The sequence below is a fragment of the Carassius carassius genome, chromosome 5 (assembly GCF_963082965.1).
Source record: "Carassius carassius chromosome 5, fCarCar2.1, whole genome shotgun sequence".
NCBI classification, from domain to species: domain Eukaryota; kingdom Metazoa; phylum Chordata; class Actinopteri; order Cypriniformes; family Cyprinidae; genus Carassius; species Carassius carassius.
Genome location: NC_081759.1, coordinates 1,977,400 through 2,005,373, shown reverse-complemented (window position 1 = coordinate 2,005,373; position 27,974 = coordinate 1,977,400). Strand labels below are relative to the sequence as shown.

At 35.5% G+C, this 27,974-nt stretch overlaps 1 protein-coding gene across 1 annotated transcript in view; it reads left to right on the top strand.

Moving 5' to 3' along the window:
* LOC132140585 (peripheral-type benzodiazepine receptor-associated protein 1-like) overlaps positions 1–27,974 on the top strand; it is a 109,045-nt gene that overhangs the window by 44,315 nt on the left and 36,756 nt on the right. Inside the window, exons 4-7 of the mRNA XM_059549398.1 lie at positions 22,426–22,533; positions 23,609–23,737; positions 26,066–26,242; positions 26,913–27,065. Coding sequence (XP_059405381.1) covers positions 22,426–22,533; positions 23,609–23,737; positions 26,066–26,242; positions 26,913–27,065 — 567 coding nt within the window. The remainder of the gene's footprint in view (positions 1–22,425; positions 22,534–23,608; positions 23,738–26,065; positions 26,243–26,912; positions 27,066–27,974) is intronic.

Below are 27,974 nucleotides of genomic sequence, written 5' to 3'. Positions count from 1 at the left end.
TGTGACAATTAAAATCGGTTGAGATGCTAAACAAATTGCGATTCAGTTAGGGATAGTTTATATTGGGAACTTACTGTCTTTAAGAAAAGTTTAGATGGTATTTTATTATTTAATAATTTATAATTAATTTATTTAAGCATTTAACCATCTTTCTAAGACATATTATTGAGATATAGATGGATAACTGATTTTATATAAGTATCTGATACTGTTTTAAAAGATCTCATTGATTTACTTCACAGGCATAACCAGCTGCTACTTTGTTCTTTTTCTTATTTGTTATGGTTCATTGCTGACACTTTACAGCATCTTAGCAAATTTCCAGAGCTGTTTTTAAGAGAAAACCCCTCATGACTTTGTCTCATTCTGTCCCTCGCTCTCTGATGTGGCTCATTAGCGACTCGTTTAACCCCTCATCACTCCAGACTGTGCTGCTGGGACTCCCACAATGCATTAGTATTCTTTAAACATTGCATTGAGAGGGACACACATCTGTATTGACCGCGTTCACTGTGTTAACCCTCGTCCCGCTGGGATGTTTGGGTGACAGACACATGCAGGTAATCTCCAATAATCAACATCTCAGTGGGAATTTCACCAGTCAAAGACAGAGGAGGATGCAGATGGTCACTGATTAGGCTGGGATCATTTCTGATGACTCTGTTTAGTGCATTGGCGACAAAAATATCGGAGTACACCTTTGTCATGACTGTAATCCCTAGCAGAAATGTGTGTATGTTGTGAATATTAGTAAATGTTAGGGTTGCAAAGGGGTGGAATATTTTTTGGTAAAGTTCCTGAAACTTTCCCAAAATCCTGTAAAGTTTTCAGTTTTCACCTTTATTGCTACCCTATTATATGTATCTGTATATTGTACTTTTGTGTTTTTTTTGTTTTTTTTTGTAGTAAACATCACACACGTTGTTTGATGACAGAGTTTAATGTTCCATTTATAATTTAAGTATTTTTAATTTTAGTTTGATTTACTTTTGTGTTTTTTATTTTTATTTCTAATTACTAATTACCTGGAAAAACATAATTGTGTGTGTTTCACTGGTGTTAATATTGCCCTGCTGTAATGTTACTCTTGTTACACGCAACACTATTTATACACTTATACACTTATTTATCTAACACACATACTTAGTTTGCATTTCAAATTGGCACATAATACACCTGTACATAGAAAACTGTCTATTGTAATATTCCTGTTTATACAATTGTCAAGCTGGATATATTGTTATTCCCTATTTACTTGTTCTATTTATATTCTTTTATTATCTGTGCTTTTGTCTCGTCACTGTCATTCTGTTGCACTGTGGAAGCTTCTGTCATGAAAACGAGTTCCTCATATGTGTAAACACACCTGGCAATAAAGCACATTCTGACTCTGTTACAACAGTAGTACTGAATTAGAGGTTGAAAACACTGGTTAGAAACACAGTAATTCACTCCTGACATGATGAAAGAGCCATTGCGAGTTGCACCATGAAATGCATTTGAATTGAACCGATGAATTAATATACTGCTCTCTGATGTACATCAGCTGAAGAACACAACACATGCCTGTCTGCAGGGAAATAGAAATCACTTTCCCTTGTGTGTGTAATTAAAACTGGCAGTGGAATTTGAAGGCCTCTAGGCTTTTCTCTGTCTCTGTCTCTGTCTCTCTTTTCTGGTGAAGTCCTTTATACTGAGTCTATATTGTTCTTTTACCACTTGGAAAGCATCTACAACAATGCATTCTTATCTAGTTGTGCACATACAGCATCGATTTACTTAAAGTTGAAAATGACCAAAGACTCCAACTGTTTGCTAAATGGGAGAGAAATTTCCGACATATACCTTCTCCGGAATCTGTATCCATTTACTCGTCTGTTTGTATTGATATGCTTAAATGCAAGAGTTTTGTTAAATGATGATGGAGCGGACGGCGTGTTTTGACACTCTGTGGGTGTTTCAGACACGAGGTCAGCCAGATCCGCTGAGAGCTGATGACACCCCACTGTGTTAATGGAGCTGTTTCTGCATGTTTATTTTATTATGGTTCATTTGGGGTCTGCTGCATAAGCGTAATGCACTGAATGTGTGCCTGCACATATTGAGGATCCATGTGTATGTGGGAATCCTTGACTGGAAGGACTAGATCTTCTAGGGGAAGGCTGGCACTTTATGACTTTGATTAGAAACAAAAAAAGTATTTGGAAATCATACAAAGATACAAGACTTTGCTGAGGAAAAGAACTACAATCTCATAAAGCAGTACAGAAATATAAAATACAAACTAAATATAGAACTATTCATTTGAGATATTTACAAAATATCTAGGTACAGTATTTAAATTATAAATGGTTATATTTAATGTTTACAAGAAAGTCTTATTAAAAGAATTATGAGATAAAAAGATGCAATTAGATTTTAATGTCATCTCATGGCAGAAACCAGCTTCCGTAGTTTACTGATTGATTATAATGTGCAGTTTATATTAATGCACATTATATTTCTTAACATGATTGATTTCAGTTCTCTTTATAGTGAATTTCTGAGTGAATACAGTTAGGGCTGCCCCTTAACTATTTTTTTTATTTGTCTCATAGTTGTTTATTAATAAACGTGCAATTAGACGACCAATGCTTCAAATGAACCAGAAAACTCTTTGGTCGGGGCAGCCCTACATACAGTATGTGTGTGTCTCGATGCTTTAGGCCACTTCTATAAATATATCCCCCGTATCCTGCTGTGGAAGTGATATTATCCTCTCGATGTGAGGCGATGTCAGGCGTGGAGTTTGTAGTGCTGTATGAAACACATGATGAGATTAAGGGCTTATGTACGTTTGAAGCCGTCGGGGTCTGGGCTCTTTTGGGGGTGATGGGATTAGATGGAAAACACAACCCCCATTCTTAAACAAGAGTCCAGACACAATTACTGACCCGCTGTGAAATACATGCCATAATCTGAAGACTGCGTCATTTGCATGCTTGATATCTAACGCAGGAGCCACAGCTGCGCTCTGTAATTGTGTTGATGAAGCAGCAATTATTTGGAGTTAGTCGTTGGAGTTCTTGATTATGATGAAGTCTTGTGATTATGATTTTTGTCTGTGTGTGTTGAACATCTGTGAGAGTGTGTAGATGATGCGTATCCAAGAGGATAAATGACAGGGGTTTTGGTGTAGCAGAACTTATTTACGTCCCATCATTTCGATCTGAGAAGAGAGAGATTTCTATTTCAAATAAATGCCGTTATTCTGAATTTCACTGAAAAATGAAATGCATCACAGTTTCTGAAAAAATACGAAACAGCACAATTGCTTTCAACATTGATAATAATCAGAAATGTTTCTTGAGCAGTAAATCATCATATTTTCATGATTTCTGAAGATCATGTGACACTGAAGACTGGAGGAATGATGCTGAAAATACAGCGGAGCATCACAGAAATAAATAACGTTTTAAAATATTTTTATGTTTTACATTGTAATAATTTTAAATCAAATAAATGCAGCCGTTGTGTGCAAAATAAGACTTGTTATTAATATAAAAAAAGATAAATCTTACCAAACCCAAATGGTAGTGTATGGTGGTGAATGTATGAAAAAAAAATTTAAATATTTATTTTGTAGGTGAAGATGCGTTTTCCATGAGTCTACACCTTCTGCTCTTTTAAAATGTCAGGTCTAAATTGATTTGCCGTTCGGTTAATTTCTGCACTGAGCGCTTGGCTTGCTAAGGATTTATTACAGCAGCTGCAGATGCATAAATTCCCAGTTTGATGCTGCTAGTCAATAACTGAAACACTTTGTTAGCACCAAAGAGACATTTAGTCCCAAACGGCAGCTTATCATTGATGTGCTGTGGATGCCGAGATACAGAAACTAACTTCCCATGCAGAACAGAAGCTGCTGTTGGCTAATTCAATCCATAAATGTGAGCGAAGGAATGGTATTCGTCTTTCATTGGTTGTTTTGTTCATTCTAGCCACATGCAAACTACATATTTTTTTTATTGCATGAATGATTAGTCAACTAATCGCTCTTGTATATAAATCTACCAATGCATTTGTACGTGGACAGAATGCCTGCAAACTCTCATGTTCTTCTATAGATTCAAGTCAGAGATGAGTTTGACCTGCAGCGGAGGATTTCTGTGATGACTTATAAAAAATGTCCAGCTATACAGTGACAGCTGAGACCTTTTTTTAGTTTGTGTGTGTGTGTGTGTCAAAGCAGATAATGCACCTGAGGCCTTGTCCATTTTATCCTCTTCAATGCAAAGTGCCTGGAGCAGACAACAGTTAGAAGGCATGTGGGTTATGCCAGTGACAGATAGAAATGTTAGCGTGTGTGCTGTAAAAGATGGAGAAACCTGATGTGATTTTTAGTTTTGCTGATGTCTGCATACTTCCTCATGAAACCCCCAACACACACACACACACCCCAATCCATCACCGTCAGGTATCCGCGACAAATAACATGAGGGAAGCAAACGGCACTTAAGGGGCTCTCTTCATGACTTATATATGAGTTTGGGGGGTTGAGGCTCGTATTATCACCCTCACTGCTGCCATAACCTCTGCCTCAATATTGCACAGGTTTCATTTTGTTTTTATCTCTCTTTTCCAAAACATAGTGAACTATATATGCAGCATTTTAAGACAACATGTGCAAATAAATAGTTGTATTTCATCCAGTATCAAAAAACATTGATGGTAATGTACTATTTTACCCAATACTTGCATCCATGTGTGTTCTTTATTATGCATTTTACATTGCACTGTTAAATTCTTTATATATATATATATATATATATATATATATATATATATATATATATATATATATATATATATATACATATATATATAATTATTATTTTTTATTTTTATTTTTTATTATTAATTTTTTTTCCTGTGTAGTTTTATTTATTTCAGTTTGAGTTATTTTAGTGCATCCAGTTAAAATAAAAATGAGAAAAAATAGATTCCTGTGTGTGTGTGTGTGCGAGAGTGTGTGTCTGGCTTTGTTCAGATCCGCAGACAGACGTGAGCTAAATAAAGGTGCAGTTTCTACAAAGACTGTAGATTCACACTTGCAGTTTTTGTAAAGTAATCTTGAAGATGTGGATCATACACTAAAATCATCACATTGTTAATGAAGACAAAGTAAGAGTTTGTTCCTGTATGACTGACTGACCTCTGTAGGCCAAAACAGTTGTTTTCTTTCCAAAAGATGTTTTCCATACTGTAGAGTAACACGTAGAACTCAATGACTTTTATTCACTGCTCAAGTGTGGAAAATATGACGGCATGGCTCATTGTGTGGATGTAGGTCACAGGAAGCCAGTTATTATCCAGCTCCAAATACAGACTCACAGCTCTGACTCTGAGAGAACGAGCTCTGAATCAGGCAGCGAGGAAAAAACACCACTTAAACCTCTAAAACTTCAAGAACTTAAAGGACTGCGTTGAGGGGAGCTGAGCAGATACGCGTCTGTTTGAAGTCAGATGAAAGGCAGCACAGAATATTAATGCAGTCGTTTTTTACTCTAGGTTGCAAGCAGTGAATTTAGGATGATAGTAAGGAATACTTTTTAACTTAAAATTAGTTCTGGGTGTGTATTGGATTGCCAATAGTTGTTCATTTTATGTCACAGGCCTGAAAACATGGCGAAAGGCACTTGTTTATTTAAATTTTCAATATTTTATCTTCAATTGAAACAGCTGTTGTCAGCGACATATCAAAGATAAATATTTTATTTTATTTATTAATTTAGAATTGACAATTTGGTAATTTATGTTGACAATTTATGTCACAGACCAGCAAACATGGCAAACGTCACTTAGTTAGCCAACTTATTACATTTTCTGTTTAAAAAGAATATATATATTTTTTATTTATTTATTTATTTTTATTTATTTATTTTATTTTTATTTAAAAAAAAATGTTTAATTTATTATTATTATTTTTTTTTTTTATATATTTTTTGGATTGCCACTAATTGTTAATTTACATCACTGGCTGGCTAGCATGACAACACTAACCTGTTATAGGTTTGACCTTTAACATTGTGCTAAAGTTTTGAATGAAACCTTCACTGGAACAATCCCTGTCTGTGAGTTCCACAAATCAAACTATAAAATCACATAATAATGTGGCTTCCACTGGTGTTGTAAGCATTCGAGATAGCATGTAACTTTGCTGAACAGAATAGTTCTGAATTGCTAATTTATAAAAATCAGGTTACGCTTTGTGTTATGATTATTAAAGGAGAGAAAACACAAGAAGAGCAGGTTAAATGGAGAATTTAATTGATTTTATTTCTCATGACCCTGATTCTGTTGTGAGCTTTAGTTTCACTGTATCATCAGAGTGAATGACTAACAAGATGTGCTTATATTTCTATACAACACTGAAAGGTTTCCAACAGTTGTGGATGTTTCTGGAAGCTCTTTTTACACCAGGTGAAGGTTTCTCCTAAATTAAATTCTTCTCAGTCCAGACAGACACCATTTCTAAGACGATTATTGCGTAGTGCCAAAGGCTTTTCCCTGCTAGCGCTCCACTCAGGTCGGAAATCACATCTCGCACATCACATCCACTCCAGAGCCAGACGACGCAAGTCCAGATCCAATTTAGATGGTGAAATGAAATTTCCCTGCATTCCAAAGCATTCAGAGAGCGAGGATATGGAATTCTTAGTACAACAGGAATTCCCTTGAGGGAGAATTTTTGGAATAAAATTCCATGATGGTGGATCAAAACACGAGCAGCGTCTCATTGTTATGCAGATGTGGCGATTGTTCACAGAAGCAGGGATTTGCGCAGCAGATGCTAATATCCAATTCTAATTTATATTCTGACACTTTAGACAAATGCGTCCCGTTTTGTTTTTAACGGAAACAAATCACAGGATGTTTGATTGAATGAGGCGGGAGAAGGGATGAAAATAATGAGCTTTATTGTCTGGTTACTGGAGTATATTTTAGGACGCAGACACTCTTAATACAGCCGTACACAGCATCGTCTCTGAGCTATCAGTCATATATCAGTTTATTATTGAATGTTAGCTTAACTAAAGCTCTTTCTCGTGGAGTTAATGGCCCCCAGTGCTTATTTACTGAGCGACCTCTCGTACGCACACATGCGTTTAATGTCGCTCCAGCAGTCTTTAGCTAACGCACCTGACTGTGTTACTCATGGACCTGCAGAGATGTTGATGTTCAGTTATTTAACTCTGAGTATTTAATAATACACACTGAACTAAATCCAGCATGACCACATCTGATTGCATTTTATACTGTCGTCTCTTTGCATTGCTTCAAGAAAAAGGTCAGTAATTTTGTGTAGACGTTTCTGATTGTGAATGTCAAGCACCGTTTCGTCTGAAAGTTCTTGAAGTTTTCCCTGAAAATAAAAGCTTGATGGTTGAACGTTTGAAAAGATTGAATTTAAGAACAACAAAATAATTATTCTACTATTCTAATTTTACAATTGTACAGTAAAATTAAGTATTTTTTTATTTTTAGTATATTTTTCTACTTTTTTATTTTACAGGAAAATATTACAATTATAATTTCATATATATATATATACTACTACTACTACTAATTAATTAATATTATTGTAATATTTTTTATTATTATTATATTTTTCTTAAATAATTGATTTTCTATATTACAGTAAACTATTGCAATAGTAATATTTCATACTTTGTACTGAAAATAAATACAAGAGTTGTTGTTGTTTTATTTTTGTTATTATAAAATTATTACATTACAATATTACATTTGTATATCTTAAATTCTAATTTTTATTTTACAGTAAAATATTATTATAGTTCCGTTTTATAAATATAATTTATTATTATTAATAATAATAATAATAATAGTAAAATTATTAGTAGTTGTAGTAGTATCAATAATATTGTTTTGTATCATAAGTCGTATTGATATATATTAGCCAAACCTGGATTTGTTTTATCTGACTGCCAAAAGTCAAGTTGTTTTGACATAATTAGATAAAAAATAATAATAATATTTAATAAATTGAAAACTAAAACCTGGATGCCACTAATTGAGTTAATTCAGCATGCATAGTACTGTTTGAAACCTTCAACGCTGCATAGATTTTCACATACTAGTTTAAAAAATCAACGGGGTAACACTTTACTTAAAGTCTTTATAATGCATTATAAAAGTAGTTTTAATACATTAAGTATGCCTTGTTGTGCACCTTATAATGCATTGTACAATCTCATGAATAATTGTAACCACAGTTAATATAATATAACATTGTTACACTATGCAGCTGGACTCAAATGAAGGTCAACAATTCTGTGTTTTTCTGTCAATGTGGGGTGCTGTGTGTACATTTAATGAGGAAAAAAAATTAACTTAAATGATTTTAGCAAATGGCTGCAATATAACAAAGAGTGAAAAATTTAAGGGGGTCTGAATACTTTCCATACCCTCTGTAAAAGCAAAGGAAAGTGAGGAAAACTCAAACACACACACACTTTTATTATTGTGTTGTTCATAACAGCCAGTCTGCTCATGGTTTCTCGTCTCTGGGGGTTTGTTGATGGTAAAATGCTGATACCTGTGTTTTCGTTTGACCTGCGAGAGGCAGATTTGGTCATGTGCATCTTCACAGTAATTTAAGAAGGGAAGTGCACGCTTATTTTACAAGAACTATAGATACATTCATAAAAACAAAGCTTCTTTATAGGCCTCGATGGTTCTGTGAAGAACCTTTAAAGGTACAGGTTGTAGGACCTGCCACTAGAGGGCGCATTACCAAAACAGTAACAATTGCATGGTTTGATGACGCTAAGAAAGAGCGTGGAATGATGGGATTTGTTGTCTTCTACCCAACCCCTGACGGCCATCAATCAGACGATATGAAAACGATTACCACTTGTTCAACAAATATATACACTCGTGTACATTCAAACACGATAATTGGGCATACATAGCAAACGTGAGTTCAACGATTTGCGCGAGTAGATTACATACAAGGTCAATGTAAAGACGTGATCAGACTATGGATCAGACGCGTCCTCGCGCAGGTCTAAAGATGCGATGCCCCGCGTTTGGTGTGTATGCCCCATAATACTAATCTTGTTGATCGTTATAATAGCATACGTTTTCTTTAAGGATAACAGGACAACTCACCTGTCGAGTAAAACATAAGCGAGATCGCATCTCTTTCTAGTTGAAGTTTGTCGCAAAGCTCTCTCCATCGAGAAAATGCAACAGCGATAGTGATCTTCACTCTTTCTCTCCTCTTGTCCAAAACTCTTCTTGGGTCGTTTGGTTGGCCGGTACGCTTACGTTTTCGGGAGCTGTCCTGGTTGCCAGAACCAGCGGCAGATGGTAAACCATAAAATAAATAAGTAACACAATCCACCATAAAATGTGCAAGAAGAAATAAATAAGGAACTGCTTGAAGCAAGCTAGTGGTTTGCAGGACGCTAGACACTACTTCATTTGTCCAGGACACTGTTGTCATGTGGTTTCTACGTCAGTAAATGCGGTAACAAAGAGTAACTAACGTCATTGACAGGCGACTGCACTGCCCCGTGTCACTGTTTAGAATGGGGATTTTCTCATGATTTACAAGTAGTTGAAAACATTAGAGATATTGTTAGTAATCAGCTGGACAAAATATATAACGCTAGCCTAGTGGTTTTTGCATATTTTACTGCCAATATCTTACAAATTGTACCTTTAAAGGGGTAATCGGATGCAAAATTTTGCATTTAAAGGAACATGCAACAAAACGGATCGCTGTAAACAGAGCTGATTTTGACAAGGTAAAAACGGTGTTGTTTTACACTACCTTTGAGAAGTTTCAACCAAAGTATGTTATAGACTTTTCATGAAGACCTTAAATAATCATACCAACTTGTGGAAAATGGGCATCTTATGTACCCTTTGACATCCATAGAACCTTTTAGAACAAAGTGAGAAATGTTACTTTGGCAACTTACTGAATTAAAAAAAAAGGAAAAAAAAAAGTTAATTATTTTAATGAAAGTTTATTTTTCTGGTTTTATTTTTAGTTAACTATAATTAGCGCTTGCAAACAATTAGTCGCAATTAATTGCATCCAAAAGGAAAGTTTTTTTTGCATAATATATGTGTGTGTGTTCTGTGTATATTTATTATGTATATATAAATGCACACACATGCATGTATATATTTCAGAAACAAAGTTGTTAATATATTAAATATGTTTCTTTATAATATAAATTATATGAATATAAATAGATACATGTAAATATATACTTTCAAAATATATACTGTAAGTATGTGTATTTATATACATATTTATATACATATACATACTATATATACACAGAACACACACATATTATGCAAACAAAAACTTTTATTTTGTATGCAATAATCGTGATTAATCGTTTGACAGCACTAATCTGTAACCCTAGTCTCTGTTTTGTTACGTGACATTGTGAATTTTTCCTCATATTTTTGTTTTCTGGAGACAAAAATAGACTAGCTTATACTTCTGATAAGTTAGATGTCTAAAGATTCACAACAGATGTTTCTTTCATGTATTTTTTGTATCACTTTGATTTTCAATTTTTAAGAAGTTACAAATTAGCAGGTGCACCTGCCATCCTCGTTTGTATCTTTCTATTTATCTCTGCCTACCCATTTTTACTCCATTTCTTCAGCTTTCGAGTATGTGTTTGTGTGTGTCAGGATGTTTTTATGCTGCTCTGAAAATGATTAGACATGTCGTCTTGTCTGTCTGTCCATCTCTCACTCTAAAAATCCCACTCCAGTTCTAGACGTTGTGTCTATTCGAGTATTTCTGACATGTCACAGTTTGACTGTCGCATCAAAATCGATGCACTGACATATTCTGGACTTATCATTCGCTTCTCACTGCTGGAGTTTAACAGCACTGTAGAGTGACTTTTGAGTTTTTGAGTGATAATTCACCTGAAAATGAAAATCCTGCCATTATTTACTCACCCTCATGTATTCCCAACTTTATTTCAGTACTATGCAGTAAATTAAGAACAAACAATGCCTTTTTTTCAAACATATTGCTGCACAACAAATGTTTGACATTATAATTATTACTATTATTATTACTACTACCACTTTGAAAAGTTAAACCAAACTTTTTTTAAATAAATAGTTTTAAAGCTTCTCTGTGTAAGTGATACAGTGATAGATTTTCTCAAATGAAATCATGGGGCTCTAGCAAAGTTAAGTTGCAGTTTCATTTCTGTTTACATTAATGCATTTTAACTGCATTTTTATCTGAAGTTACTTGCAATAGAGGAGCGTAAGCAATTTGTCACAGAATTGACTCTTCATGCTCCAAAAAGGATGCAAAAGCAAAATGGAAGAAATGACATTAAGATAAAAAGTGAAAGTGAAGTGACATTCAGCCAAGTATGGTGACCCATACTCAGAATTTGTGCTCTGCATTTAACCCATCCGAAGTGCACACACACAGAGCAGTGAACACACACACACACACTGTGAGCACACACCCGGAGCAGTGGGCAGCCATTTATGCTGCGGCGCCCGGGGAGCAGTTGGGGGTTCGATGCCTTGCTCAAGGGCACCTCAGTCGTGGTATTGAAGGTGGGGAGAGAACTGTACATGCACTCCCCCCACCCACAATTCCTGCCGGCCCGGGACTCGAACCCACAACCTTTCGATTGGGAGTCGACTCTCTAACCATTAGGCCATGACTTCCCTAAAAATGAGTAAACGATGACAGAATTCAGGCAAACTATTCCTTTAACTCATTAAAAGTTTTAACAAACCAGTTTTGCGGACTTAAAGCATTTGTTCACTGCCTAATTTGTAGTATTTATGTACTGTTCTCCAGTTCAAAATTTATTCCACGCATTATAAATTAATTCCATTTATTCATCTTTTTTCTTTCAAGGTCAGTTAGTCACTGACAATATGGCACAATAACGAGCTCAGATTTACTCCGGCAGAGCTTTGTTAGATGGGCTTTTTTCTCTGTGCTGAATTCGGTCTGATTAATTGACTTCCCGTGGAGTTCTTGGCTGAAACAGCCCAATTTGTTAAAGGAGAGTCTTTGTGCTGGTAAAGCAGGGGCCGACACACTTTATAAAACAGCCCTGAAACATTTGTGTGCAGATGATTGTGTCGTCACTGATCTGAGAACAGCTCCACCTGTGTCTCTCCTCGCACGCAGGGGTCGCCACCTGCGTTTCATTCGTTATGTGTTTGTTAATGTTATTTCCCCGGAGTCACAAACTAGGTGGCCTTTAGCAGAAATGGCTGATGGAACGCTGGCTTAAAAGTGGCGTTGCCATGGAAACTGCCTCCAGACTTGTCACCGGGTCAGCATGTGTTTGAAAGCGGCACCCAGCCTTCAATTATTTCTGTTTGTATCTGCGTTGATTAGAGAGGAAGAGAGAGAGAGGCATGATGGGAACTCCAGCAGACAGTCTTTTCTCCGCCTGAATCTTCCCACACCTGCGGTCTGTTTGTCAAATGCGGTAAAAAAACAAACAAAAAAAACATGCAGTCCTCAGGAGCAGTTTAAAGGAATATTTCACACAAACAGAAGAATATGTTTCTAAACAACAACTGTTATATGTTTTAGAAACATTAAGTTTAAAATAAGTGAAGTTGAATTGAGTATTTCTGAAAAAAATTCTGAGAAAAACTTGGAATTGTGATTCCTAAACCCGCAGCTGCAAGTTACTAATTGCATCTGTAAGTCAGAATTGTGGGAAATGCACTTGCAATTTCAGATTTTTTTTTTATTATTGCAAGCTATACTACAATTGCAAGTTATTAATTGAGAGACGTCAACCTGCTAAGGAAAAAGGACAAAATTATGAAAAAAGTCTGAAATTGCGAGTTCACTTCTCTCTTTTTTCCTCAGAATTCTGACCTTGCAGAATCTGAATCTGAATCTCACAATTATTAACTTGCAATTGTTAGGTATATACAAATATACAAATTTTTATGAATCGAAATTGCCAGTTTACATCTAGGACTTCTTTAAATCAGAATTCTGAGTTTACATCTCACAATTAATAACGGAGACGCCATGTCGGTGACCAACGAAAATGGGATATCGTTTCGATAGACCAATCTACTTTGAGTGTAAACTAAACGAGCCAATGCACATTGGAATGCAATTATTGCATCCAGCTGCCGTTGATCATAGCGTGAGTATAAGAAGGCAGCAGGTGCAATGCATACCAGGTTTTTGCTTCGAAGCCGAGCCGGTGACCCGGCAGCTCAGCGGTGATACAGCAACCATGGCGAAGGGACGTGGCGTCTCCGTTCCCTCCATCAGGGAATGAGCAAATACACATATAGCACCCGTTTAGGTGTATATGGAAAAATTTGAGGTGATTAAAACCCTCTTGGGAAGGCAGAAGTCTGCCGGGGGAAACACAGGCTCTAAGGCTATACTGTGGACTATACACATACGAGTACCGCTTAGGTCTTAAAATGGAACCCAGCTTTCCATGGTTCTCACGGATTCATCATTCATCACGTCGGACATTCCGCCGCCATTCCACCGCAGGGTTATGGCATCCACAATCCAGTGGGCCATCCTCTACTTAGAGACCCATTCCCCTTCTGCCAGCCTCCGTAACAGACAAAGAGCTGGTCTGAGGTCCTGAGGCTTCGTGTCCGGTCTACGTAGCATCTCAATACTCGGACGGGACAGAGCTAAGCCAGGGCTGGGTCTGCCTCCTCCACGGGCAGCGCTTGCAGGTTCACCACTTGGTCTTTGAAGGGTGTAGTGGGAACCTTGAGCACGTAGCCGGGCCGGGGCTTCAGGATTACCTGGGAGTCAGCCAGCCCAAACTTTGACCAAAAATGCATGAAGGTCCCCTACCCTCTTGATGGAGGCCAGTGCAAGCAGGATCAGAGTTTTCAATGAGAGAAACTTTAGCTCAACTGAATGTAAAGGCTCAAATGGGCCCTGCTGTAGTGATTTAAGCACTAGAGTCAGGTCCCAAGAGGGTATAGAGGGGGGCCGGGAAGGATTTAACCTCCTGGCCCCTCAAAGGAACCTGACGATGAGGTCATGCCTATAGGGCTGGGTATTGTTCAAAATCTTTCGATCCGGTGCCAATTTCAGTACCTCAGTTTTGATACCGGTTCCTAACGATACTTTTTTCGATAGATTTTTCTATTTGGATAGGGGTGCGCCAGCAGACACCCAAAAAAGAGAAAACTTTTGCAACAACATGAACATATTATAAATAAATAAACAAATGATATTGTGTACAGGCTAATATTGAACGAACTAAAATGCAAAGGAATGTAAAAAAAACCTTTTTAGTGCAAAATCAAACTGTATTTGTGGGTAACTACTCAGCAGTTTTTCTTCAGAAAGATCAACATGTCTGCTTTTTCTGGAAACAGACCGGCTAATGGTTTCCCCAGCCGTAGAAAATGTACGCTCTGAGGGTGTCGATGAGACTTGGCCCAATCCCAATTCTACCCCTTAGCCCTTCCCCGTCTCGATTCTCTTTTGGTTGGAGGGGAAGGGGTAAGGGGAAGGGCCAGATAGCCCTTCAAACGAAGATTTTTCGAGACCACGCTTCAAACGAAGGGGTATGAATTATCTCTGCAACATGGCTGCCACAGCGAACAAAAAGACACATAAATGTAAGCTTTTTTGGCATAAATAAAGATTTTAATGAAAAGTAATCATTTGTTTTATGTTACATTCAATTGTGAGTTCATATTAATAATGGTCATGTTACTCAAAGTAATGTTTGCAAAAATTCGCTAATTTTAAATTTTGCTTACGTCATATCATTACAGACTGCATGATAGTGCCACAGCACATGTCTGATCAGGGCGATAACTGCCGTAGACATATCCCCCCAATAATTAGAAATCGCTAAACCATTTTTTTCAAATATTGCCTATTCGAGAGAGAGAGAGAGAGAAATGGAAGTTGCATGTATTCGCGGCTGTGCGTTTATCTTTATAGAGTGAGCTCACTCTTAACTAAAACTAGTTTACTTAAAAACAGTGATTGTATCCTCTCGTCGCTGGAAAATGTAGCGATTCAGTATTTAAACTGTATTTAATGAAAGTCGTGGGGCAGCGTTGACTAGTTTATTTTCTCCTGGATGTGTGAGCTGCGCGATTTCCGATATGTGTGTGTGTCAGTAAGCAGCTCATTAATAACAGAATTATAATTAAAGGCTCTAATGCACACCAGCACACCAGTATATATGTGTATTGTAAGAGCTAGACGACGAATGATGGTGTGTGACGTCATGGTAGTGGTGCCCCCACTTCACGCCGCCCACAGCGACGGCCCCCCTGAAGGTAGCGGAGCCTGGTTCGCAGCTCTGAGATGGTAATCTTCCCAAAATGAGAACATGACGCTTCCGCGAAAGCCACCTTAGTGTGCTTGACGCCCAGACACGTGAGGGAGCGATCATGACCATCACCCAGTGCCAGGTAGCGATCGCATGCAGAAACGCATAGGTGAAACGTCATCCTTAAAAGGTCGATCCGTCGTCTTTTATAAAGACACACCCGTGGAGCTCTTTTAGAGGAAATTTGCTCTTAGAAAATGCTCTTTTAGTGCTGAGGCGCACTGGGGAGATGCCCGCTTGCAACACGACAGGGAGTAGTGCAGCCTGAAGTGTGCAACCCACTCGACACTGGAACGACCGCCGCTGAAATGCCGTCTCACCAACACAGGAAGCTACCCAGAGCGTGCTGAACTCACAGTTCACCGTAGACACAGTTGAGGTAAGCAGAACGATAGTGTCACTCGACTTTGCAGCAAAACGCTGGTATGCATTGCACCTGCTGCCTTCTTATACTCACGCTGTGATCAGCGGCAGCTGGATGCAATAATTGCATGCCAATGTGCATTGGCTCGTCTAGTTTACTCTCGAAGTAGATTGGTCTATAGAAGCAACATCTCATTTTCCTCGGTCACCTATGTGGCGTCGAGAGTGACTGACTGAAAGGGAACTCGGAATTCTGAGAAAAAAGTGTAAACTGCACACTGAAAAATGTCTGAATTGTGAGATAAAAAGTTGTAATTTTATATATTTTTGTTATATAGGTTATTAGATTGTGATAGAAATGCCAATGCGGAATAAATAGAAGTATATACAGTACAGACCAAAAGTTTGGACACACCTTCTCATTCAAAGAGTTTTCTTTATTTTCATGACTATGAAAATTGTAGATTCACACTGAAGGCATCAAAACTATGAATTAACACATGTGGAATTATATATGGAATTATATACATAACAAAAACATGTGAAACAACTGAAAATATGTCATATTGTAGGTTCTTCAAAGTAGCCACCTTTTGCTCTGATTACTGCTTTGCACACTCTTGGCATTCTCTTGGTGAGCTTCAAGAGGTAGTCACCTGAAATGGTCTTCCAACAGTCTTGAAGGAGTTCCCAGAGAGATGCTTAGCACTTGTTGGCCCTTTTGCCTTCTGTCTGCGGTCCCCTGCACCCCTAAACCATCTGGATTGGGTTCAGGTCCGGTGACTGTGGAGGCCAGGTCATCTGGCGCAGCACCCCATCACTCTCCTTCTTGGTCAAATAGCCCTTGATGCCTTCAGTGTGACTCTACAATTTTCATAGTCATGAAAATAAAGAAAACTCTTTGAATGAGAAGGTGTGTCCAAACTTTTGGTCTGTACTGTATTAAAACTTGTGAAATTTAAATTATAAAAAACAATTAACGTATTTTGTGCACTATAAGGCACACTTAAAAGCCTTTAATTTTCTCAAAAAACGACCCTTATAATCCGGAGCGCCTTATATATGGATCAAGGCGCTCTGTCAAAATGTTGACATTCCCTTTAGCACAGCTCCATCTAGTGGATGCATAACACAAACCCAGTCAAACGTTTGACTGCAGTATCTTCTATTCTATGTGCCTTATAATCCGGTGCGCCCTATATATGAAAACAGTTCTAAAATAGGCCATTCATTGAAGGTGCGCTTTATAATCCGGTGCGCCTTATAGTGCGGAAAATATGGTATATAATAAAAATGATTAAAAAAATTATCATTATCTGATTTTAAAATAGTTATAAAATACATTTACATTTAGCTGACGCTTTTATCCAAAGTGATTTACAATTGCTGCGTATGTCAGAGGTCGCACGCCTCTGGAGCAACTAGGGGTTAAGTGTCTTGCTCAGGGACACATCAGTGTCTCACAGTGGATTTGAACCCTGGTCTCTCACACCAAAGGCATGCGTCTTATCCAATATATTATAATCCAAATAATGTTATCAATTTTAACAATCCGATTTTAATTTAATCCATTAAACATCACAGGGGATGTTAAGTAAACTATTTAATTTAAGAGAACGAATCCAACAGCATATGGTGTGTGTCATAGTTAACTGCTAATTAAGACATAAACAAAATATTCTCATTATTAATTGCTCCAACAGGTCGTCAAGAGATATTTACTGGGAAATATTAATGATAGAGTATAATAGTGAGAGTAAACTCCTGTGTGTCAAGAGTGTGTGTGTGTGTGTGTGTGTGTGTGTGAAAGAGAACGAGAGATGAATAAGGAATGATATATGAGATCCGAGTAAAATTAATGACACGCAGCTAATGAGTGTTTTCCTTCTCATTTGTGTCTCGTATAACCTGAAAATCTTGTCTAATGGAATGATATGCATTATAAATCATAAATCATTGTGTTTTAAGGGAATTCAGCATTAAATTAGCATTAAATTGACATTAAGAACTTATTCATTCTGATCCTAAAGTATACAAAAATATTGTTTTTTTTATTTTGCATAAAGGAAATAAAGCCTCTTTAATAACCATTAGCCTATTTTTTTGTTTTCATTTTACATTATTTTAGGACTACTAAGTGCATTTGCCTGATGCATAGACATTTTATTTATTCCCTTTTTTGTAACTCTCATTTCTCATTCTTTCTGAATGTGATTCTCATTAGATTAACATGACTTAAATATAGTGTTTTAGAATGAGTTGTCTTCAAAATAATGTCAAAATGCCGTTGGCTGATGCACATTATAAATCATAAACCACATTCAGTCTGATATTGTAGATGTGACAAAAATAAGAGATTATACTTTGCATAATGAAAATGAAGCCTCTTTTAATAACCATGAAAACTTTTTTGCCTTTTTGGAACTATTAAACACATTTCCCTAAAGTGTAGATGTTTTACTTATTTATTTTATCATTTGTAGTTTATTTATTTATTTGTTTTTTGTAATTCTCGCTCTTTCTTGATGTTATTCACATTAGATTGTCATTACTGTAATACAGTATCTTAGAATGAATTGTCATGGAAATAATGTCAAAATGCAAAAGCTTTCATTGTACTAAAATAAGCCTTATATTCATTCATCTCAAAAGTCATTTTTTTAGTTTTAGGGTGAAATATCTAGTCATTTTGTTGAGAATTCACTCAAGGAATGGACTTGCGTGAGTGTTTTCTCTGCTTGGAGCAGAAAGCCCATCTGTGCGCGGGGAACCCCTGTCGACTCCATTATGCTGCTAATGGAGGTTTGTGTTTTAATGGAGATGAGCTTTGCTCCAAGACCTTTCACATCTGAGATGCAGCTATTACTGTAGAGCAGTGCTACCCATCTATAATCAGGACAAAAGGATGGTCCTGCCGTAACGAGCAGGCATCAATCATCTCCCAACAGCCCCGGCGGGACACACGAGCGCTCGGATAAGAGTCACATGTAAGTGAACCGACCAATCACAGCGGATTCAGACAGAATCGCTTTCACACCTGATTGACAGCGCTCTTAAACATTACTTAAAGTGTGTTTAAGATAATGACAGACCTGTATGACTGCAGAACGACTCTCATGAATATTATAATTCAGCAGTGGTGGCTTTTATTGGGGTCTTGTATTGTTTCAAATTCATATTGTTATTTTTTTGTAATAAACCAAAAGAAGATGATTTTTATGGTGATTATTTATTTTGGGGTCACCTTTTATATGCCTTAAGAAGAAATTCAGTGCACTTTAAAGATTTTTTTTTGTTTTTGTTTTTTTTGCAGTGAAAATACATTAACTACAGCCATATGCAGACAAGTACAGTAGAAACAATTATATTGTGCAAAATTTCGATCATTTAAAATTATTTGGATATATTTAAACATTTAATTTATTCATGTGATGCAGTTTGTTCCTTTACAGTGTTTTGGAGCTGTAAGATAATAGGGCTGCACAATTGTTAAAAATAAAATTGATTTCATGAGAAAAATGTAATTAAAAAACATTAATTTAATTTAAATAAAATTTATTTATTTATTTATTTTTGATCTTAATAACAATAAACAGAGACAAATACCAGAACCACCTTGATCTAAGGAAAAATACAAAGAAAAAACAAATAAATAATTAAAGTAGTCAAAGTACAGTAAATTATTAGTGTTGTTGTTGTTGTTAAAAATAATAATTTTATTAATAATAATAATATATCTGATTTGTGCAGCCCTGCACAAATAATCAGAATAAAACCAAAATTGTGATTGATCAAATCACAAAGGCATTGACAAAAAAACAAACCAAAAAAAAAAAAAAAACCTGTAATTTTTTTTAACAAACAGAAACAAATACAAGAACTGCCTCGAGCTAGACTGAGGAGATAAAATACAAAATCAAATAATGAAATAAATATAAAAGATAATCATTTTTATTATCATTGTTGTTGTTAATAATAATAATAATAATTATAAAAATATCAATAAAAAAATAAAATTTAAAATATAATTGTAAAATACTGTTGTAACCTAACCCTAACCAATAACAACAACTATTATTATTATTATTATTAGCTATATTGCTTTATCATCATATAATCACAACATTTTGGCCAAATTGAGCAGTCCTTTTTACAAACCTGAATGTTAATTTGTAAATTGCACTTAATTGTAGTTTTTGTTAGAAAAAAAACCTAATATGTCCTGTTACTGTAACTAAAAGTAAGATTTAAGAGTAATTAATCCCCCCATCTGGTGTAGTAAACAGGTCATTCTTTCAAAGCAATTAAAATGATGATCCCAAACGCTGGATGCTGAGCACCTGTCCGCCTGGCATCTGGACGTCCTGGCAGCAGGCGAGTCTCGTTAGACGCAGAGTCTCTGACGTTTGGCAGGAGATTTGAGCAGGACCTGAGCTGTAGTCTGGTTTCGGTTCGGTCATTAGAGGAGAAAGAGAGTGCGGCAGATGCTCTTACTGAGTTCTCTCTCAGATGAACAGCATTTATTCCTGGATGGAGAACTGCATTGCTGTCTTATGCATGTTAATGTGTGTGAATTCACAGATCTGTGAGTGGACTGCTTCTAAATGACTTGCGTAGGCCTGCGTTGTGGATGAAGATGGCATCTTTTCTCAGTTTGTTTGTGGAGTCTGTCTCTTTGGCTCTAAATCTGATCATGCATATTGACTATAGAGTGATTGCATCCCAGTTGCACTCAGCAGACGTCTGGATTGGCATCTGTACAGTCAGAATGAGCAGCTTGTTTGTATTTCATCTGATGCAATAGTAACACCCAGTCGACACCAACAAAACAGTGTGTTGTGATTCAACTAAATCAGATCAACTGTGAAGCTGTGTGTATTGCCAAGGCATCAACATAGAGTGAAGTTGATTGGAGCATTGTAATTTTGATGCTCTGTGATGTGCCTTTTGCTTTCAGTGATGATAAAATAAGACTTATTTTATGAACTTATTTTAGTAATTATCCATTATCTCAGAAGTGGTTCTGCCTAGTGCGATTTTGTGTACGTGATATTTACACAATTTAAATTCAAAATATTGTGTATGTATTGTAATATTATTTTTATTTAAAGAAATCTCATCTGCTCACCAAGGTTGCATTTATTTGATCAAGAATATAGAAAAAAATATAAAATATTATTACAATTTTAAATAGCTGTTTTCTATTTTAATAAATTGTGAAATGCAATTTATTCCTGTGATGCTCCGCTGTATTTTCAGCATCATTCCTCCAGTCTTCAGTGTCCCATGATCTTCAGAAATCAGAATAATATGACGATTTACTGCTCAAAGACATTTCTGATTATTATCAATGTAAAAGAAGCAGTTATGCTGATGAATATTGTTGTGGAAACTGATACGTTTAAAAAAAAAAAAAAAAGGTCAAAAGAACAGCATTTATTTAAAATAGAAATCTTTTGTGACATTAGAAAACCATTATTTTAGATCACCTGAATGTGTCCTTGCTGAATCAAATTCTTTAACAGAAAGCATTGAATTGCATTGCATTGCTAAAATCATGGATGTTGTGTACAAGAAGAATCTCACATTGAGGCTGAACATGGCTGACTGTGTGGCTTTATATTCAGTGTAAACTCCCTCCACCCTGAAGGGACACTAGTTCCAGCTGGCGTGACATGCACTAAACACACACGCTCTGCTGAAATCAAAGCTGTCACCCTTCAGATTCGCCAGCGGCCGGATGGACACTCCTACAAGATACAGAAATAAAGAGCAAAGAGAGAGGAGCGCTGATGGAGCATCTCTGACGTTTGATGCTGAGCTTTTCAATTATTTATTGTTTGTTGGTGTTTTTTAATCATATTATGTAGTGGGTTATTCCTGCAATAACAGGGCTAGCCTTTGAACATAAACACTCCACTATTACTACAAGCCTGTTATCTTTACAGAAAACACACTCGGATTAAAAGTTAGTCATCCGATTGTACTGTGCATATAAAATGCACAGTATAAATGACACAGACGGGAGCGTGGCGTGATAAAAAATAACTCATGGTGCCATACAAACTTTTTATAAGCCCCACTTGTGATTATGAGCTCAACAATTTAGCAGCAATGCTGAAAACAGTAGTTGCATGTTAAAAAAAACATGCTAAAGTGCATTTTGCATAATAGATCCCCTTTGATACAAACAAACAACCTGTATGCAGGCCTTGAGTGGTTTATTAGTTTGTTTTTCTGTATTTTCTGCTTTTTGCAACACGGGAAGGATACCGTGTACACATTTCGGACATTTTGGTAAAATTTAGGATGATTTCACAAATCATATTTATTGGGTTCAAGCTGAAACCATTACCTAAAGACCATCATCGTGGCTGTCGTATTCTGATTTACCACAATTAAAGTAATTTTTCCACTTGGTTTGGTACCTAAAAACACCCCTTTAATACCTAAATCTACCGCCTTGGGTGGTTTATGATGTTATTTTGCTGTATTGTCTCCTCTTTTCTTCACAGGGTTTGTCTTCTGTATTTCTTTTCTCAGCTGTGACTGATGAATTAAGCTGGATGGGTTGAGTTGCTCTGACTCAGTCACGTGTGTCTGTCCTCCAGTTAGAAATCAGTTTAGAGATCTGAAACTGATCTTCTGCTGTGTTTTCTCTCCTCAGAATGGCAGGGACTATGGGTTCCTGGTGCGTCAGAACTCAGAGCTGCTGCGAGCGCTGGAGGAGATGGAGAAATCATGCAACGCTCTCAGAGAAGAGAACAAGATACTGGTGAGGCTTCATCAGCACACAGGACTGTTCAAACACCTCCACTCATCAGCCACATGTGTGGAATTTATTTGCAATTGTATTTTAAGTGATATTTTTTTGTCCAGTATATTCATTGAAAAATAGAATGTGTATTTTTAAACACATATAGTTTTTACTTTTGAACCGAAACTGTTTTTTTTTTTTTTTGAAACAAATGAAATATTTAAAACATTTAACATTTTGTTTAGTTCCACATAGGTACTACAATAACTAAAACGAAAATTAGACATTGATAAAAAAAAAACTATATACATTAAACAAAAAAATTACTAAAACAACTAAATTAATTACTTTAAAATACGTGAAAACAAAAAATTAATTTTGAATATAATTCAAAATTATAACAAAAGTTATAATAGTATATCAGTGATAAACTAACCTTATACGCCTAATAATGTAAATTTATGATTTCAATTTTCCTTAACATTTTCTATTCTTAAATATTTTCTCATTTACAAGCATTTATGGTCAAATCAATATTGCAAACAGAAAATCTATAAAAAAAAACATAATTTAAAATAATAGCTTAGACAATAATAGAATATCAGTGATACTTAAATAGCCCTTCCTTATAATGTTAAGCATAATTTAGTTTCGTAATTTCGTAAATCCGTTGTTTTACAATTTTTTTTTTTTTTTTTTGTGCAAATCAATGTTGCATGTGCTAGTATTTATTTATTTATTTGGAAAATAACATTGCAACACTTAATATTCATGTTTGGGTTTATTTTGTGGAAATGATTGGTTGGCTGCACATTTATACTTTATGTAGCAAATTTTATCTCAAAAGACCATGGAAAATTCTCTTAATATTAGCCCTTTACTTTTTTTTCTTATCATTTTTTATATTACATCACATTTTAGCTTGCTCGTGGCTCTCAAACTGTCCTGGTGTATATCCAGTTTTTAAATACACATTCTGCATTATTAGGCCTGAGTCTGTTGTTTATATTTCACTACTTTGAACATATTTAATGTTGCTTTCAGTCTCTCTTTATTCTCTAATACAAATTCTGTAATATTCATGTTCGGTCAGAGGAAGAGCAGTTCTCCAGAGACGGAGGAGAAAGTGAAGAGGTTGAGAAAGAGGAACACCGAACTCGCTGTCATCGCCAAACGTTTGGAGGAGAGAGCGCGGAAACTACAGGAAGCCAACCTAAAAGTGGTGCGTGCACAATTATAGACTTCATAAGTGACCCTGGAGCACAAACCCAGTCTTAAGTAGCACAGCTATATTTGTAGCAATAGCCAACAATACATTGCATGGATCAAACTTATCAATTTTTCTGTTATGCCAAAAATCATTCAGACAATAGGTAAATATCATGTTCCATGAAGATATTTAGTACATATTCTACCATAAACACGTATAAAGTTAATTTTAATTAGTAATATGCATTGCTAAGAACTTCATTTGGACAACTTTAAAAATTATTTTCTCAATATTTCGATTTTTTTGCACCATCAGATTCCAAATAGTTGTATCTCAGACAAATATTGTCCTCCTAACAAACCACACATCACTGGAGAGATGATTTATTCAGCTTTCAGATGATGTATAAATCTCAATTTAAAAAAATCAACCCTTATGACTGGTTCTGTGCTCTATGGCCACACATGATTTAGTGTCTAGAGTTGATGAGTTTTTGCATTTTAGGTAAAACACTTTACTTTTTTTCATGCATGGGTAAATTTTGAGGCTATGAGTACAGTCAATCGTTTAGGTTTTTCTTGTAAGTCTGATTATAAAGACATTAAATTGATTTTATACTTTTAATGCCATAAAAGATGGGTAAATAATAGCAAAATATGTTTTTAATGGAACTATTCATTACGTTCATTACTGGATTTTTGAATTTGGTATTATATGCCCTTTTGTCTTGCATCTTTTGAACTGAACAATACAATATAGAGCAGCTGACCTGACCGACCCGTCCAGTATTTACTAATGAAACACTCCTGGCTCATTCAGTGCTCTCTTTTGTTTGATTGAGCTTTTATTGACTTTTCTTGCTTTTGAATTTGTCCTGAATGACTGTGACTAGTTAAATACATTACAGATCTGTTCTTAAACAAGCTTCTGTTTTACAATGACTTTGAGCTTTGGTTGTATAGCAACAATACTGGTTACATAAGACAAGACAAAACTACACACAATACTGCAGTAGAGGGGTGAATGATGACGTGTGTGTGTGTGTGTGTGTGTGTGTGAGAGAGAGAGAGAGAGAGTTTGTGTTGTTTTAAATAATTCAGATATTAATATTATTAATATCAGATATTAATACACTTAGTGCAAGTCAGTTTTGTCTTTATTATATTATACTAAAGTTTCTCTTGTTTTATTGTTATTTATTTGCTGTTAAAAATACATTATTAATATTATCATAATTATTATCTTTATTAATTTGTTATTTCAGCTGAAGATATTGTGTTTATGTTTTTTAACTTTATATATAAAAAAAGGAAAAGTAATAAAATTACAATAAAATATAAAATAAATAAATGTGGAAACATTCCTCCCAAGTATTAAACTAAGAAACTAAAGATAAAGATAGCTATAACTAAAATTAATACTAAAATGATAACTCTTTTAGCATGCTCACCAAGTTTAAATGTTATAATGCTTTTATGATTTGAATTTTTGTTTTTGATTTTTTTTAATAATTGTATATATGTTTACCTGTGTTTCCAGTTCATTGTCCCCATTTTTACAATCAATGTTATGTTAAAGCTCTTTCTCTTTATATATTTTAATTTGCAATTCTATTTGAACCTTGTAGAAACCATAATAATAATAATAATAATTCTGACTTGCATAATTTTAGCTGTGTATTAATTATTATGAAATATTTATTTCAATAATATTATTAATTTCTAACTTATAATTTTAATTATTAACTTTAAGATTTAACAAAAACAACAACAAAAATTATTCTATATTATATAATAACAATGCAAAGAATAATAATATTATTTTAGGTTTAATAGTTTTAGCGGTCAAATTTTGTTTTTCTAAACTTTATATTCAATTAACGAAAGTTTGGAAATGTCCTATTGACTTAAAACCCATCAACAACAAAAATTATAAATACTTAAAACCTGTAACAATAGCAATAACTATATTATCATCCATAATAAAATGTTGTTATTGTTATAGTGGTGGTGGATTTCACTATTGTTGCCGAAGTACAGTGATTATTAAAACTTACCGTTTTTATCCTTAGTGTGAACGGGCCTTTAAATTGTTCGATCAGTGCTGACATCATTTGTGAAATTTAAATATTGAACAGTGATTGGTCATCATTCTTGCATTTATTGCAAGCACTGACGGTTTCCTGCAAATCCAAGAAAGGCATGTGATTGGCTGGTTTATCTGAAGGCGTGTCCACAGTGTCCTATCTGATTGGTGGAAAGCCGTGATTGACAGCTGGAGTAATTCATAACTCTGACAGTAGTTGTAGGTGATTTCTATATGAACTCCTGCTGTTTCCAGGTCAATACTCCGATGCCGGTGAGAGCGGGCGCTGTGGAGCAGTACAAGCGAGCGTTTGCCCGTCAGAGAGCCAGAGACCTGGCGCAGCACGCAGACACACTGCTGTGTAAAGACAAGCAGATCGCAGCGCTGCAGCAGGAGTGCAGACAGCTGGAGACACGGCTGGGACAGGGGACGGTACACACATACACACATCTCCTCACTGAAACCTTCAAGAATTGCAACAGAATCTGAATAGATGTGGGGCCGGTTGGATAAACTGTTTATAACAGTCTTAAAAAGTTCATTTATACAAATACAAATATGTAGATTTCAATCAGAATAGTGAGATGGATTATCTCTTGGCACCTGATAGTTTGTCAAACTAGTTCTTATGTATAGTATCTATGTTTAAGCAACTAGCTCCTGGTCTGTTGTTGTTCCTATTTTTTTTTTTATTCCAGTTCAGAATTTTTGTCCGCCATAGTCATATGTTTTATTTTATTTTTCATTTTGGCATTACATTTTTTTTATTGTGCATCAGAATCTCATATAGTTTATTTTATTAAGTTCGTAAAATATCTGACCAACTTGTTGACTGTAATATTTACTAAATGTATAACATGTTTTTTAATGCAGTTGCAGTTCCCTCATGCATTTTCCTTATTATGACTTCTGTGGCCATCTGCTGGGGATATCACATACTGCACATAATCGGCATTTACTGAACACATGCTTTTAATACATGGACATACATTTGAAGTCTAAACTTGGCACAGAAATTAATTTGTCACACTGCAGGACCGTTAATGTGAACTTCTCTTAAAGCTGTGAATGTGACTGAGATGATTGATCGTCTCTATCTCAGGGTCCTGTGGGAGTCGGTGAGTTCGAGCGTCTCCTGAAGGAGTCTCAGAAGGAGGTGCTGCGTCTGCAGAGACAGCTGTCGGTCACCTCCAGCAGAGACCAGAGCAGTGTGACCACAGAAAACCCTTCAGAGAGACAGGAGCGAGACAGCAGGGTGAGAGCCAAAACATGCACATGTTTCCCAACGCTGAGCAAAAGCATCAGCTCTCTGCTGCAACACAGGAATTGCTTATATTATACAACATATTATTTATTCCTTATTTAGCAAAAGAAGTGAATTATTCAAATGGACCAATGGCAGTGTTATTTTAGTATTATTGAGGTGTTTTTATTAATATTTAACAGTTTTGTTTTTATTTTAGTTTTTAGTTTTTAGTAATTTTGTTGTTTTTGAGTTGTTTTTTTTACAATGTCTATTTAGACTATTTTAGTTTTAGTTATTTTAGTACATCCAAGTTAAACTACATGAACATAAACAAAAACAAAAAACAATTTTGAAATAAAAATATAGCTATTTTTATTTACCGTATTTTCCGGACTATAAGTCGCACCCGAGTATAAGTCGCATCAGTCCAAAAATACGTCATGACGAGGAAATAAACATATATAAGTCGCACCGGAATATAAGTCGCATTTATTTAGAACCAAGAACCAAGAGAAAACATTACCGTGTCCAGCCGCTAGAGGGCGCTAAATGTTTTCATTGTAGACTACAGGAGCACTGAGCAGCATAGAGCGCCCTCTCGCAGCTGGAGACAGTAATGTTTTCTCTTAGTTCATTTCTCTTGGTTCATGTCAAATTAATTTTGATAAATAAGTCGCACCTGACTATAAGTCGCAGGACCAGCCAAACTATGAAAAAAAGTGCGACTTATATTCCGGAAAATACTGTATTTAAATACATATTTCCCCATTTATAGTTTTTTATTTCATCGTTTATTTTATTTCAAGATTTTTTTTAATGATTTTTATGGTTAATCCTTTTGGAAATATTTGTATAAACATTTGTAAATATTATTATTTTAAATTTGCATTTCTTGGTTTGCTTTTAAAGGAATTATTC